The sequence below is a fragment of the Bufo gargarizans genome, chromosome 1, assembly GCF_014858855.1.
Source record: "Bufo gargarizans isolate SCDJY-AF-19 chromosome 1, ASM1485885v1, whole genome shotgun sequence".
Taxonomy (NCBI): Eukaryota; Metazoa; Chordata; class Amphibia; order Anura; family Bufonidae; genus Bufo; species Bufo gargarizans.
Window position 1 is genome coordinate 398327307 of NC_058080.1, and position 16739 is coordinate 398344045.

General features: G+C 44.0%; 1 protein-coding gene across 4 annotated transcripts in view; it reads right to left on the reverse strand.

Moving 5' to 3' along the window:
* Nucleotides 1-3612: 3612 nt before the first annotated feature.
* LOC122920998 (myoneurin-like) overlaps nt 3613-16739 on the reverse strand; it is an 80696-nt gene continuing 67569 nt past the window's right edge. For 3 of the 4 annotated variants that reach the window (XM_044270868.1, XM_044270875.1, XM_044270884.1), the window contains exons 5-6: nt 16535-16643; nt 14024-15647 (exon numbers count right to left, since the gene is read on the reverse strand). In XM_044270868.1, coding sequence (XP_044126803.1) covers nt 15300-15647; nt 16535-16643 — 457 coding nt within the window. In that variant the 3' untranslated portion in view covers nt 14024-15299. Of the gene's footprint in view, nt 4095-14023; nt 15648-16534; nt 16644-16739 lie in introns of those variants that run through there. The other variant, XM_044270890.1, reaches the window with a different exon arrangement.

Here is a 16739-nt window from a genome sequence, read left to right on the forward strand (position 1 = left end):
GAACTGCTGTTTGAACCTACCTTTCCTTATAAACTAGTCAAGATGTGAGCAAATGAATCCCATCGAGTCTCCGCGTAGAGGCTCGTAACTCTGTACCCCAGAACCTCAATGACTTGAGGGCTGCCCTTCAAGAAGAGTGGGATGCCATGTTTCAGCAAACAATAATTCAACTTGTGAACAGCATGAGATGTTGTTGTCAAGCTGTAATTGATGCTCAAGGCCACATGACAAGTTATTGAGGCAATGACATTTTTTGTGGGGGTAAACCCACCACTGTTGTTGGCTTTTATTTCAATAAATTGTTTGAGATGAGGTAATCACCATTGCATGCTTCTAATTAAATGCCCTATTTTTATGATAGCATTAACTTTTTCCATAAATAATCACCCGAAAGCCAAATATCCCTAACTTTTTGTGGGTAGTGTAATTTAACTGTTATTGTGGGTTCCACCTTGTTTTATAGATACGTAATTCCATTAGGCCTTGATTCAGAAATTTCTGTGAATAAGCTATTTTTACTGTTATTGGGTTACCCACCTTGTTTCATAGGTAATTCCATTAGGCCTTAATTTTTCAAATTGGGGTGAATAAGTTGTGTAATTTAACTGTTATTGGAGTGCCCACCTTGTTAAATAGATTATCAATTCCATTAGGCATTTTTTCTCAAATTGGGGTGAATAAGCGGTTTATTTTTACATTTATTGGGATGCCCACCTAGTTTCTTAGATAAGCAATCCTAATAGGCCTCGATTCTCAAATTGGCTACTTTCAGCATTTTAGTTTTCCAGTATTGAGATCCGTCACAGGGGCTCAATACCGGAAGAAAACGCTTCAGTTTTCTCCCCATTCATTGTCAATGGGGACAAAACTGAACAGAATGCTCCAAAATGCACTCCGTTCTGTTAGTTGCATTCCCATAACGGAGAGCAAACCGCAACATATTGTAGTTTTCTTTCCGTCCTGGGATGCGGGGCAAGACGGATCAGGCATGACTCCCAATGCAAGTCAATAGGGACGGATCCGTTTTCTCTGCCACAATAGAAAACTGATCCATCCTCCATTGACTTTTAATGGAGTTAATGACTGATCCGTCTTGGCAATGTTAAAGATAATACAACCGGATCCGTTCATAACGGATGCAGATGGTTGCATTATCAGTAACGGAAGCGTTTTTGCTGAACCCTGGCAGATCCAGTAAAAATGCTAGTGTGAAAGTAGCCTAATACTACTGCTATTGGGGTGTCCACAATGACATTGAATAACTTATTTTACACATACAGTTACTGTTACAGTACACTATGTCCAACAGACAGGAGCCAGGGCCCTCTGAGGGAACGGGCAGTGGCAAAAATGTCGCTGGAGTCGGCAGTTGCAGCAGAATGGGGGGAGGTTGTAGCATCTGCCACAGCAAAAGGCCAGAGCTGCCATTGCTATCTAGATGTGGGGTTTTGACCAGCAATGCAGCTGTCCTTGCTTGGTTGACTCGGTCTTCAACATAGTCTTAACTGACATCAGACACCTGCAGCCAGGAGTCGGTGGGTTCTTCTAACACCACACTTAGTTGGCATGGCCCAGGAACAAGCTCTATGCCCTCACCTGTCCTGAACCTGCCTCTTTCTTTTTCTGCTCCTTCTGCTTAGGAACTATTGTATGCTGCCAGCTCTGCTTCACTTTTCAGCGAGGATGAGCTTATTGAGGATATTTAGCAGCTACTGCCCAGACAACATTTGGAAGAGAGGTCTGCTGCTTCCTCCTTTAGGCATGCAAGTAGCGACAATGAAAGTTGCATGGGAGCAGGTGTTCCAAGTGGTTATGGACGCACTCTTTGAATGAGAAGGTGTGTCCAAACTTTTGGTCTGTACTGTACATTAAAATATTAAGCTAGAGAAAGATCAGTATTTTCCTCACTTCTTGCAACTAGGAAGGCTAGAATAGCATTTTGAATTGCACTTACTGGTAATTGTCTTTCATGGTTTGTCACTTGTTCGTGCACGGAAGAAATGCATATGTCCTAAATAAACTAAACTTTTTATAAAATAAAAGAACAGAACCTTCTTACTGAAAAACAAAAAAAGACCAGTTTTGTTCTCCTGTGTTATGGCGCTGTTGCTGTATAGGGGCGATTTTATGGCGCTGTAGCTGTGTGTCACAGCGAGTACTTTGTCAGTTTGCCATTAGGCATTATATAGAACGCCTAGGAAGTGCCTAGGAATATTCAGCATTTCAAAATTTAGGTCAGTGGTCCCCAACCTTTTTTTGTACCAGACCAGTTTCATACAAGACAATTTTCCCATGGACTGATGGGGGGTAAATCACGCACATAACCAAACACAATAATTAATACTTCAATTTAGACCCCCACTCAGTGGCTTACAGGTGATGCCTCCTCATTCCCTTCCCTTTTTTTTCCTCAGTCCTGCACAGATGATTCTGATGACACCTCTTGACTACTTGTTTCTGCATAATTGAACACACCTATTTAGTATTAATGCCTCTTTTTATTCCCCTTAGTAATCATCCCCATTTATGGCCCAGTACATATAATGCACCCCCAGTAGTGCCATCTTTACATATAATGCCCCTAGCAATAGCCTCTTCATATATAATGCCCCCCAGTAGTGGCCTCTTTACATATAGTGCCCCCCAATAGTGGCCTTTTTCCATATAATGCCTCCTAGTAGTGGCCTCTTTAAATATAGTTCTCCCAAATAGTGGACCCTCTAGTAGTGGCCTCTTTAAATATAGTGCTTCCAAGTAGTGGTCTCCATAAATATAGCCCCTCCCCCCAGTAAATAATGCTCCAACCCCTCCCCCGTAGTGCCCACACTAGTTCACAAAAAATAAAATAAATACCTTTCTCCAGCTGTCTGTGATGCAGGCCTCTTCGGCCTGGGTTATGGTACAGACAGTCGCGAACATCATTGTCAAAGGCAGCATGACAATGTTATCATGCCACCAGATACCCGGCGCAGCAGGTAGCAATGATGTCATTGCGACCATCCTGCACCTTAGCACTACATCATAGGCCTCAGGCCTAGTGGCCTTCAGCCTAGAAGTTTAAATGGAGGGGCACAGAAGCCAATAGTTCTCGTCCCTGCTGTTCAACTCCGGTGTTCCCCACGGACCAGTACCAGATGAGTCATGGGCTGGTACTGGTCCACAGCCTGAAAATAGTGAGAAAGTAATGGGGGACCAAGTTATACATTCAACTTTTTGCATTAATAATTGTAATCTGTAGGAATTTCTTTTTAGTTATACAATACAGAGCAGTTTTATGTTGACGAGTGTGACTAAGTCCAATTACAGGATGATGGTTTCCCGTTTGATCGAAGCAGTCGTAATGTATGTGCACTACTGCTGCATTCACTGTTCATGGACCTGACAGATCAGATAGCATTGGCTATCTGCCAGCTTTATCAATTCTGAACTGAGACTGAATGGTATGTTAACATGCAAGCGTCACCACTGTTCAATGCAAATAGGGGATACACTACCCCCATTCACGTGAACAGTGGGGATCCCTGCAGTCGGACCCCTAATGTTCATAAATTTATCACCTATCCTTTAAATGCACTGTTACTCAATGTTATACAATAAAACACAGAATTGTCCAAGGGGATGAATACTTTTATCAAATCTGTGAATGCCAAACACAATTCACTTAGTTTTATGTATGAAGAAAACGGAGTGATCCCTATTTATAGTACAACATATTGTACAAAAGCACATGTAACACTTCTATTTTCAATAATACAAAGTAACAATCTAGACTTAGGCAAGATGATTAAAATAGCTTTAAAAATCAGATATGCAATCACCATGGCAGTTTTGACCAGAAAAAACACAAACACTATAAATTATTTCAAAGTGTTACCAAAAACACTGTAAATGTAACGTCACACATAATAGTTAGAAAATATGATTATTTTAGCCATAGTTAAAATAGTCCCCACTGATAAGTAAAATACAAACATTTACACTATGTATTAATTTCATATTGATGAACTGAAATACATTTGCAGGGAGGAATGGTCCATAATTCCACTTCAATTGCAGGAAATGTCTGGTGGAGGCTCCAGCTTCTTAAACTGGATCTACAGGATATTAAATTCACATTTGGTTATTGGAGATATTTGCTCAATGTGCTCAGTAAAAGACATGGATGGTAAAACTACTCGTATGTCATTAGTTTAGTTAGATTGTGTTTGTCTATAATTGTGACATAACAACGAGACCATGTTTTATTAGAAATCAATGCAGTTATTCATGTAATGTCAGATTTTCTAAAGGAAATTTTTGTTACTCTACTATGGAGCAGAACAAAAGAGATTGAACGCTAGTCTGAACCCAGCCTAAAGGCATACAATTTCTAACTGCACTACATTTAATCAACATTTTCTGCTGGTACTCTTTAAACCAAAGAAAACCAGAAAAATAAAGCCCAAATGAACATTGTAGAGCAATAAATTCATATATTTAGATATAAGCATCTGAGTGGTCATTTACTAGGAGGTCCTGGTGACCAAATCTTCCCCTCCCAAAGGCCTGTCATAGCGAAGTTCCTATTAGACCATGCTTTTGGAACTAAAAATAAATGGTAATAAAAAGTTAAAATGTTTACAAATATAAAGATCATTGGTATTGCCATGTCCAAAAATGCCAGAACGGTGAATGATGTAACAGGAATAAAAATAAAAATGGCCAATTCGCAGTTTTTTTAATGCTTCACCTCCCACCAAAAAAGTGAATAAAAATTGATCAAAGAGTCACACACAACCCAAAATGGTATCAATGAAAAATATAGATGGCCCCCACAAAAACATTTAGCCTTTACACAGCTCCATAGATGTAAATATAAAAACGTTATGGTGGTCAGAATGTCAGAATATGGAAATGCAACATTTCAAAGTTTTTTGTTTTTTTTAAGCATTAAAACACAAGAAAAACTATAAAAGTGTGTCATCATTGTAATACTAACCTGCAGAATAAAGTTAAAATGTCATTTTTACTACACAGGCAATGCTGCAAAAGGTATACCCATAAAACAGTTACATAATTGCATTTTTTTTCTTTCAATTCTACCCCATTTAGAGTTTGTTTTTTCAGGTTACTATTATACGCAAAACTAAATGGTGCTATTAGAAAGTAAAAAACTTGGCTGATCAAAAACAAATCCTCATATGGCTATGTGAACAGAAACATAAAAAAAGTTATGGCTCCTGGAAGGTAGGGCGTAAAAAAACTAACGGAAAATGGAAAAATCCATGACCGGTTATCTATAATTATAAATATCTATGGAACTTTAATGTTCATGTGGACTTTAGTCCTGTGAGATTTTTACACAGATCCATGCTAGTTCATGCAGGAGCTGACATGACTACAGCAGGTGTGTTTTTTTTTTTTTAAGTCGCATACCATGCCCAGGCATCCTATTTTCTTTTTCCGTGCCCAGACACCCCCTTAAAGAGGTTCTGCAAGAATGGGGGGTTTTGGCAACTCCCTTCCCACACACACACTTGGCCGAATCTGTAAAGGGAAGCTTACTAAGGGTACTTTCACACTAGCGTTTAAGTTTTATGGTATTGAGTTCTGTCATAGGGGCACAATAACGGGGAAAAAAAACGCTTCATTTTGTCCCCATGCATTGTCAACAGGGACAAAACTGAACAGAACGGAAAGCTCCAAAATGCATTCCATTCCGTTTAGTTGCGTTCCCAGATCGGAGAGCAAACTGTAACATGTTGTATTTTGCTTTCCGCCCTGGGATGGGGATGCAAGAGGGATCCGGCATTACCCCAATGCAAGTCAATGGGGACGGATCAGTTTTCTCTGCCACAATAGAAAACTGATCCGTCTCCCATTGACTTTCAATGGAGTTAATGACTGATCCGTCTTGGCAATGTTGAAGATAATACAACCGGATCCGTTCATAATGGATGCAGATGGTTGCATTATCAGTAACGGAACAGTGTTTGCTGAACTCTGCCGGATCCAGTAAAAACTAGTGTGAAAGTAGCCTTACCTGCTTCCCGGTGCTAAACAAATGCAGCCAATCGCTGTCAGTGACCAGCTCCCCTTACGTCTTGACAAATGGTCATATAAAATAAGGAGATCCAGTCACTGCCGCGACCAGTGATTGGCTGTAGGCGATGTCAAACCAGATGCTTTCAGCTAGGAAGCCCAGTGGAGCATTGTAGACCGAGAGCAGAAGAAGCAGGGGAGCCAGGGTTGGAAAGCTAGTAATTAAACTTCCCTTTACAAAACCCAACTTTTTGCCAACCCCCCTATCTCCCCATTCTTGCACAACCCCTTTAAGCATATATCCGTTCAGCCAATATGTTGCACTAAATCATGATTTTACATAACTGCTGCCCAAGATCTGTAAGCAAAGTGCAAAAATAAAAGAAATACTGTACAACTTTTCGGTTCATAGCTAGAGATGAGTGAATTTCATATTTTGAAATTCGTTCACGCTTCGTTTACTGGTAAAAGGTGAATTGCGTTATGGATTCTGTTACCACGGACCATAACGCAATTGTATGACGGAATGCCTTTAGAGGCATTCAGTTTTTTTCATGCCGTCATAATAGAAGTCTATGGGCTGCAAAACGGATCCGTCCCGTTTCTGTTATGCAGGAGAGGACTCATGATCAGTAGAGGACTCCTCTGCATAACAGAAACGGGACGGATCCGTTATGCAGCCCATTGACTTCTATTATGACAGAATGACTAACGAAATGCCTCTAAAGGCATTCAGCTATGCAATTGCGCTATGGTCCGTGGTAACGGAATCCATAACGCAATTCACCTTTTACCAGTAAACTAATCGCAAACAAATTTTATAACCGGAAATTTGCTCATCTCTATTAATAACCACTGGCACAATTAATCCAACAGAACGTAAAATTAATTTTAACCTCATTCTGTGCCGATTCTTTATATACAGTTAAACCTCCCCAGAAAACCACCCCTTTGAGGCCATTTCCCTTCAAGTCCAATATTTTCTGTGACCAATTTTCTTCTCTCAACAGTAAGGAAACAGCTGTCTTTAACCAGAATATCCCCATTCTGACAGATAACTTTTTCAGTGAGGTCCCTTCGAAAGGATCAAACCAATTATCGGACTTGTGCTTTGAACTGTCTGGATGCATTGCGCCATCTCTCTGGACTGGAGTGACCAGAAAAATATGTTTTTGCATCACCACACTCCAAGACCCAAAACTTTTTTCTTTCTACATTATCTACATCATTAGTACTATTTTGGGACACATGAGACTTTTTGATCACTTTTAATTCTGTTTTCTTTGGGGTGGAGAATTAGCAAAAACAGCCATTTTGACTTTTTTTTTTTTTTTACAATGTTCACAGTGTGCTATAAATAACATGATAAATATATATATTTATTATATATATATATATATATATATATATATATATATATATATATATATATATATATATATATATATATATTTATATATTGTGACGGTATGCGAGGTGAGGTGGTGGATGATAGGTATGTTTCACCTCGCATGCGCTCTGTTGTCAGGGACTGAACCGGAATCCGGCCCGGGTTTTTCCAGCCTCTGTGGCTGGCTTGGTTCCGGTCCAGAGATTATGGTCCACTGGAGTTCACCTCCAGGTGGACTTTAAATAAACAGGAAGAGAGCACAACAGGGCTCTCCTGTGCTGAGTCTCAGGACTGTAACCTGTGTTGCTGAAGAGAGAGCTATGTTTTGGATGCGGGAAAAACAAAAGGTTTGCTTTACCATTTGTGTTGTGGATGTTGGGGAGCAGCCCCACACCGTATAGTCAGGACACGACTGTATAGCTTAGCGCCGGACGGCAAGGATTTACTTTATGTTTTGTTTGTTTTCTGCTGTGCAAACCTTTGTGCCTAAATAAACCTGGCAACAAGCCAGATTTTCAAGGAAACTGCCTGCTTACGGACTGTCTGTTCAGAAAAAGGTGATCCCCACGAGCTAATCTCCCACACGTGGTGGACTCAGCGGGCATTTTCTGAAAATGGAGGAAATGTTAAAGGCCCTGCTACAGGCCAATGCCGCTCAGCGGGAATCCAACCGCCAAGTCGCAGAGGCCGCTGCAGCACAACAGGACGCCCAACAGGAGATGAACCGACAGTTTGCAGAGGCTCTTGTGGAACTGAAGAAGGGGTTCGCACCTCCTGCGCCAGGGGAGCCAAAATTGGTACGTGCTTCCTACCACCTACAGAAGATGACACCTACTGATGATGTTGAGGCCTACCTTGCGACTTTTGAGAGAGTTGCTGTCCGCGAGGAGTGGCCAAAAGAACAGTGGGCGGGTCTAGTGACCGGGGAACCTCAAAAGGCGTACTTTGATCTCGAACCGGATAAGGCCCAGGACTATGAGACACTGAAGACGGAGATACTTGCACGCTTGGGTGTCACCATGGCAGTCCGAGCCCAGCGTGTGCATCAGTGGAGTTACTCCAGCAGCAAGCCACCTCGTTCTCAAATGTTTGACCTGATCCATCTCACCAGGAAGTGGTTGCAGCCAGAGACCTTGACCGGCCCTCAGATCGTGGAGCGGGTAGTAATGGACCGGTACCTGCGTGCGCTCCCTGCAACACTGAAGAAGTGGGTCGGACAGGGGGACCCCAACACTGCAACCCAGTTGGTGGACCTAGTGGAGAGGTACCTTGCTTCTGAGGACTTGCTGCATCCGTCTATGCCCCACCGTGGAGCGTCTTTGGACGCAAGATCACCCCCAGGATCTGGTAAGACTGTTCCAGGGTTCAAAAGCAGGGGTAATGTTAAGACTGATTTGGCAGCTAATGAGACTGTGGGTCCTAGACCTGGAGACTGGCCAAAGAAGCCAGGAAGGTCTTTGGGACCCTTCAAAGGACTGGCGGTAGAGCACATACAGTGTTATCGGTGCCATGCATTTGGGCATATTGCTGCAAACTGTCCTTTAAATGATGAACCTATGCAGTGTGACTATGCTTACAGGAAAAGACACATTTCTCTTTTTGCACAGGTCGCGTGTACTGCAGCATGTTCGAGTTACACCGAGAGACAAATGTGTGCTATTTCTGTGGTTGGAAAACCACTCACAGCCCCGCTAGACTCGGGTAGTGTGGTGACACTAATCAGGAAGGATTGTGTAAACCCCAGCAAACTACACCCCAGTACTATCGGGGTCATTTGCATTCATGGGGACACACGGGACTACCAGACAGCAGTGGTTGAGGTTGATACCCCTTGGGGCAGTGTGACACATTCAGTCGGGGTGGTGCCGTCGCTGCTTCATGAAGCGTTAGTGGGGAGAGATTTTCCCCATTTTTGGAGCTTATGGGAAGGCAAGGGGAGACTGGTAGATAGAGCTCCCCCTGCTGGGGAAGCACGGGAGCTTTCGCCAGATCCTTTTTTCCAAAGGGAAGGGGACGTTGTTGAAGAAGCAGGAGATCCTCTTCCTTTCCCTGTCCTGGCTGGGGAGCCGGAGGACCGGGAAGCTAGCCCTCAGTTCGAGTGTAATGAACAGGAGAACGTCTCTGACCCTGACAGTGAGGGTAGTCCAAATGTTATGCCAGATTTAGAAGTCAGGAGAGAGGATTTCTGTACCGAACAACTGCGAGATGTCACCCTCATTAGAGCTAGGGAAAATGTTAAGATGGTGGATGGGGAACCGGTGGTCCCTAACTGGGTGGTGTCCTTCCCCTACATGGCCCTCAACAACAATTTACTGTATCAGGTGATAAAACGTGGAGAAGACGAGGTCGAACAGTTACTGGTTCCCAAACCCTTCCGCAGGGTCGTACTAGACCTGGCACATAGTCACGTGATGGAGGGACATCTCGGCGTTGAAAAGACCAGGGAGAGAATCGCCCAGAGATTTTTCTGGCCTGGGTTGCATGCAGATGTCAGGCAGTACTGTGGGTCGTGCCCCGAGTGCCAATTGTCAGCACCGGCACCCCATTTTCGCAGTCCCCTGGTCGCTCTACCAATAATTGAGGTCCCTTTTGAACGGATTGGCATGGACCTGGTGGGGCCAGTGGTGAAGTCTGCCCGGGGTCACCAGCATATTCTGGTAATCCTGGACTACGCGACACGCTACCCTGAGGCCATCCCCTTGCGTAACACTTCCGCTAAGACTATCGCCAAGGAGTTAGTCCAGGTGTTTAGTCGAGTCGGGATCCCAAAGGAGATCTTAACCGATCAAGGCACCCCATTTATGTCCAGGGTCACCAAGGAACTGTGTAAAGTATATAAAATTTCCCATCTCCGCACCTCTGTCTACCACCCCCAAACGGATGGACTTGTGGAGCGATTTAATAAAACGCTGAAAAGTATGTTGAAAAAGGTGGTTGACAGAGATGGGAAAAATTGGGATTTTTTGCTACCATATCTAATGTTTGCCATACGCGAGGTTCCGCAGGTGTCCACAGGTTATTCCCCCTTTGAGCTTTTGTATGGTAGACATCCCAGGGGGCTGCTAGATGTCGCTAAAGAAACATGGGAAGGAGAGGCCACCCCGTATCGAAGCGTCATAGAGCATGTCTCCTTGATGCAGGATCGAATCGCAGCTGTCTTGCCCCTGGTTCGTGAACATATGGAGCGAGCCCAGGAGGCCCAGAGGGTGGTCTACAATCGGGGTGCCAAGGCCCGTACTTTCAGCCCCGGGGACCGAGTGTTGGTACTGGTTCCCACGGTTGAAAGCAAGTTCCTGGCTAAGTGGCAGGGCCCCTTTGAGGTGGCTGAAAAAGTAGGAGAGGTAAACTACAGGGTCTACCAACCCGGGAAACGGAAGCCACAACAGATTTATCATGTAAATCTCTTAAAACCCTGGAAGGACAGAGAGACTTTGTTGGCCACGTCTCCGGCCGCAACAGTCCGGCGACCGGTGATCCCTGACGTCCCCATAACGGAGTCCCTATCCCTGGTGCAACAAAGTGACGTTAGGGCGTTTTTGTACAAAAATAGAGACTTTTTCTCCCCCTTACCCGGACGAACCAACGTGATTCAGCATGACATAGTGACAGAACCTGGGGTTCGCGTAAATGTAAAGCCATATAGAATACCGGAGGCCAGACGAGAGGCAGTCGCAAAGGAAATAAAAATGATGTTAGAGTTGGACGTGATAGAAGAGTCCCACAGTGATTGGTCGAGCCCCATAGTGCTGGTCCCAAAACCCGATGGCACTGTTAGGTTTTGTAACGACTTTAGGAAACTGAACAGTGTCTCCAAGTTCGATGCCTACCCGATGCCTCGGGTCGACGAACTCGTGGACAGGTTGGGACAAGCCCGCTACATAACGACCCTAGACCTGACGAAAGGCTACTGGCAGATACCCCTAACTGAATCGGCCAAGGAGAAAACGGCCTTTTCCACTCCGCAAGGCTCGTTTCAGTATAAGCGGATGCCTTTTGGTCTGCATGGAGCTCCTGCATCATTCCAACGAATGATGGATAAAACTTTGAGCCCACATCGCCCATATGCAGCTGCTTATTTGGACGATGTGGTCATCCACAGCCCAGATTGGGAATCGCACCTGCTCCGGGTACAAGCAGTGGTAGATTCCCTTAAGAAAGCAGGTCTTACGGCCAACCCAAAAAAGTGTGCCATAGGCCTGGAGGAAGCCAAGTACCTTGGCTACGTTATTGGCCGGGGACTGGTCAAGCCCCAGACCAATAAGGTTGAGGCAATTCAAAAATGGCCCCAACCGATAAACAAAAAACAAGTTCGGGCCGTTATTGGCATTACGGGGTATTACCGGCGGTTTATACCTGACTTTGCCACCATTGCCGCCCCTCTGACCGACCTGACAAAGGGCAGAGGGTCGGCCATGGTTAAATGGAATCCTGAAGCTGAGGAGGCCTTCCAGAAGTTAAAGCAGGCCCTTTGTGTACTACCGGTGTTGGTAACCCCGGACTTCTCAAAGGAGTTTGTGGTACAGACGGACGCCTCTGAGGTGGGCCTAGGGGCTGTCCTATCCCAAACCAGAGATGGTGAGGAGCACCCAGTGGTATACCTGAGCCGAAAGCTGAACAAGCATGAAAAGAACTATGCCATTGTTGAGAAGGAGTGTCTGGCTATTAAATGGGCCCTAGACTCGCTGAAATATTACTTATTGGGAAGGACGTTTAAGCTCGTCACCGACCATGCACCCCTAAAGTGGATGTGTGACAACAGGGAAAAAAATAGCCGTGTGACAAGATGGTTTCTGGCCTTACAGCCCTTTAAGTTTTCAGTAGAGCATAGGCCAGGCAAGCTCCAAAACAATGCAGATGCCCTCTCCCGCATGCATTGTATGCTGGGGACAGTTGCTCAGCCGCGGGGGCTAGAGCAGAGGGGGGGGGATATGTGACGGTATGCGAGGTGAGGTGGTGGATGATAGGTATGTTTCACCTCGCATGCGCTCTGTTGTCAGGGACTGAACCGGAATCCGGCCCGGGTTTTTCCAGCCTCTGTGGCTGGCTTGGTTCCGGTCCAGAGATTATGGTCCACTGGAGTTCACCTCCAGGTGGACTTTAAATAAACAGGAAGAGAGCACAACAGGGCTCTCCTGTGCTGAGTCTCAGGACTGTAACCTGTGTTGCTGAAGAGAGAGCTATGTTTTGGATACGGGAAAAACAAAAGGTTTGCTTTACCATTTGTGTTGTGGATGTTGGGGAGCAGCCCCACACCGTATAGTCAGGACTCGACTGTATAGCTTAGCGCCGGACGGCAAGGATTTACTTTATGTTTTGTTTGTTTTCTGCTGTGCAAACCTTTGTGCCTAAATAAACCTGGCAACAAGCCAGATTTTCAAGGAAACTGCCTGCTTACGGACTGTCTGTTCAGAAAAAGGTGATCCCCACGAGCTAATCTCCCACAATATATATATTACCAAATATGCTGAGGTTTCTTAGCCTTCCATTATAAATCATTTTTTCCAGCCACTGCCATAAAAAGGTGTCTAAGTATTGGTGGTCATTAAGGGGTTAACATGCCGTTGAGGTGATTCATGAGTTTGAGTAGTTGTAGTGTAAATGTTGGTAAGGGCAATGTTCAGAGCAGTGGCTAGGTTCGCTGTGTACACCAAGACCAAAACCACAACCCAACTATGAAGCATGGTGGAGAGAGAATCCTGGTTTGAGGCTGTTTTGCTGCTGTAGGGCATGGATGACTTGTGATGATTGAAGAAAGAATTAATTCGAAGATGTATGAAAAAATTTGACAGGAGAATGTAAGGCCATGATCTCAAGCTGAAGAGAAATTGGGTGATGCCACAGGACAATAAGGCTACGTCTACACGACGACATTTGTCGCGCGACAATTTTTATAATGGCAGTCTATGGTGTCGAAATGGATTTTTCTGCGACTGTTGCGTCGCAGTATGTTGCATTGCAACGCATTAGACTTGTTACATTGGTGCAACAAAATGTTGCGCTACAAATGTTGCAGTGTAGTTGTGCCCTATCTGTCGCGCAACTTATTGTTAAAAAAAAAAAAAGGAGATTTGTATTTTGGAATGGCCAATTCAGAGTTCAGACCTTAAAGGGGTTGTCCGGGATCAGAGCTAAACCCGGACATACATAAAATTTTCACTCGGGCATCCCCCTGACTTGAGCATCAGAGCAATTCATGCTCCGATGCTCTCCTTTGCCCTGCGCTAAATCACGCAGGGCAAAGGCATTTTCAGGAGTTCCGGTGACGAACCGGGCTCTCCATGGGGCTGCCAGGAAGCCCGGTGATGTCACCGGCACTGAGTGGCGGGCTTTAGCGCTGCCCCAGCCAGTAAAACTGCTAGGGCAGCGCTAAAGCACGCCCATCAGAGCTGGTGACATCACCGAACACACTGCCGGGCGGAAGCTTCCGCCCAGCAGTGTGCTATTGTAAACAAAAGAGTCCTTGCCCTGCGCGATCTAGCGCAGGGCAAGGGAGCGCATCGGAGCAGGAGATGCTCCGATGCCAACATCAGGGGGGCTGCCTGGGTGAAATTATGGGTATGTCCGGGATCAGCTCTGAACCCGCCCGGACAACCCCTTTAACCCTATTAAGATGCTTTGGCATGACCTTAAGAGAGCAGTGTATGCAAGGTATTCAAGAAATATTGATGAACACATTTACTCCTCCATGTTGTACAAATCTTATTTGTAGCTATAGGAAACATTTGGTGGAGTTAATTTCTGCTAAAGGGGGTCTAGAGGTTATTAAATTCAAGGGTTTGCTTTTTCTACCTGCACTGGGTACGTGATCAAGGAGATATGAACAGTACTATTTTTGTGTTATCAGTTTAGTTAGATTGTGTTTGTCTAAAATGTTGACTTAGATAACAACCAGGATATATTTATTAGTGATCAATGCAGAAATCCAGATAATTCCAAAGGGTTCACTTAATTTTTGATGCAACTATAGTTTCACTACAACAATAAAGAATCTATTCCTGTTGATTGGTGTTAAAAAGTCTTATTATATTCACTGTAGTAAATGTTACACAACGAAACATAAAAATTGCAAAGGGGGTGTTTCATTTTATAGACACTGAGGGCAGCAGGGTATAGTGACAGACCCACTGATCCCAGCGGGCTGCCACCTCTGGACTAACATTCAGTACTTTATCAGTACTGACCAGGTGATCCTTGCAGTGTGCGCCAGTGGTGCAAGGGGAGTCTAGTCCGATCAGACTTGTGGCCTCTCCCTCTTCCGCCCATGACTGCCAAGTTTCTTTCCTCTGCTTCTGCTGTTCCAGGAGCAGAAGCAGAGTCTATGCGCTTGTGCTGTTATTCAAAGCAGTGGCGCAGATGCAAGATTCTTAGGGCCAGGCGAGTCAATCAAGTGGCATAGGAAGCATGTTCAGTAGCAGGTGAAGAACTCCTGATGATGAGACTAATCGATTTGCTTATCTCTAGATATAACTAAGTACAGTATATACTGTAATTCTGAGTTTCCATGTCTGCACCAAGCTTGCACTGTAGGAAATGTCATCTTTATGCTAATACTTACAGTAAAGCACTTTGCTAACTCAGAAAATTGCATACCTGATCTTAAATATTTGCAACTACAGAATTGTGAATACAGCTCTGGAGTATGACTCAAGGTAAGACTTGATACTGCAAGAAATGCAATATTAACATGATTACCATATAGATTCCATCAATAAATAAACTATAAAATGCTGTTCAGCAGTGAACATATTCTTTGACAAGAAGTCCCAGATTTCCTCCCACAGTATCCACAAGGATAATGCCCTGTAATAATGAATGGAATAAAATGTCCTCAGAAATCTATATTTTTAGTAGACATAAAACAGGAACAATAGTGATGAAGCTGCCATTACTAAGACCTAGCAGTCTGAGGGGACGTGTTCTGTGAATCACGCAGAGAAAAATCACTGGTTGCAGTTTCATCACCTGTAAAGATGGAGATGTAGGAAAGTGATACTGGAGATACGGAGGAGTCTGTCTGGATGTTGTGATCCCCAGTAGAGGCAGGAACTGGCAAGGAGTGATTAGAAGGAAGAACCTGTGGGAGCACATGCCCTGAAAACTTAGCTGCTGGCCTCCTGTTCTTGAAGAATCTTGGAGATGCATGCTCTCTGTTGATTTGCACCCGCATATCTGCTTTGTGAACAGTACGAATGTGCTTCTTCATGTTACTTGGATGTCTACATCCCTTCCCACAGATCTGCAATAAAAAAATAACAAATAGCAAGCTAGGTATGATATCCACTGACTAGGTCAGATTTTTAGGGGAACTAAAGCCATTATTTAAACTGTAGGTTCACAAAGGAGAAACGTTTTAATGCCAGTATTTTTTAGTTTTTTTATAGTAACAGCCTGCTATACGGCTATACCCTAGTACAGTGGTGGCGAACCTATGACACGGGTGCTAGAGGCGGCACTCAAAGCCCTCTCTGTGGGCACCCAAACACTGGAAAAAAAGTCTATGGTGTACCAACATGCCTTAGACTTTTCCTGCCATTAATCAGCGCAGGGCGCGCTGTGAACAGCACAGGCAGGGCACTGAATGTAGGCCGGCTATTACAGCTAAATGATAAAGTACAGGAAAGATATACTAGATTGGACTGTAGTAGTCGGGTTAAATTTCCGTGTTGGCACTTTGAAATACATATGTGGGTTATGGATTACACTTTGGGAATTCCGTCTAATAGCTGTAGAGATATACTACAAAGCAGTCTGCAGAGTCTTGGTTTGTTTCTCCTTTAAACAAGATTTTTCGGCCCTAGCCATGTAACTAAATATTTTTGGTAACTGTGAACCTGGCCTCTTGGTGCCCCTTCTGGCACCCAGTACTGAAGTACATATGTTTATGCAGGGGGGCTATGAAAGATATATTATGAAAGTAAGTAGTTTTTTTTTTTGTCATGATTAAGGACCCCGATTTACTTGCGGTCTGAAACGCGTTACTGTAACCTGTGATGTCTTGCATTGGATTTTAAACGCACAATAAAGATTCCACCTTTTGCACCTTGGAAGCTGGATTTTTCTTGGTCCAGATTATGAAAGTAATGGCACAGAATTTTGTTAACATTTACCATTTGGCTTACTTACTTTACAGCGATATGGAAGTTCTCCGGTATGTGTCCATGTGTGCCGTTTTAACTCAGAGATCCGATGGAAAGACTGTACACAAAAGTCACACTTAAATTTCTTCACTCCACTGTAAAGCAGGTTGGCATAAAGGAAAAATAAATGACTGTAAAAAAAAAACTAGCAATTCATACAATAATATACATTTACATAATAACATGCATTT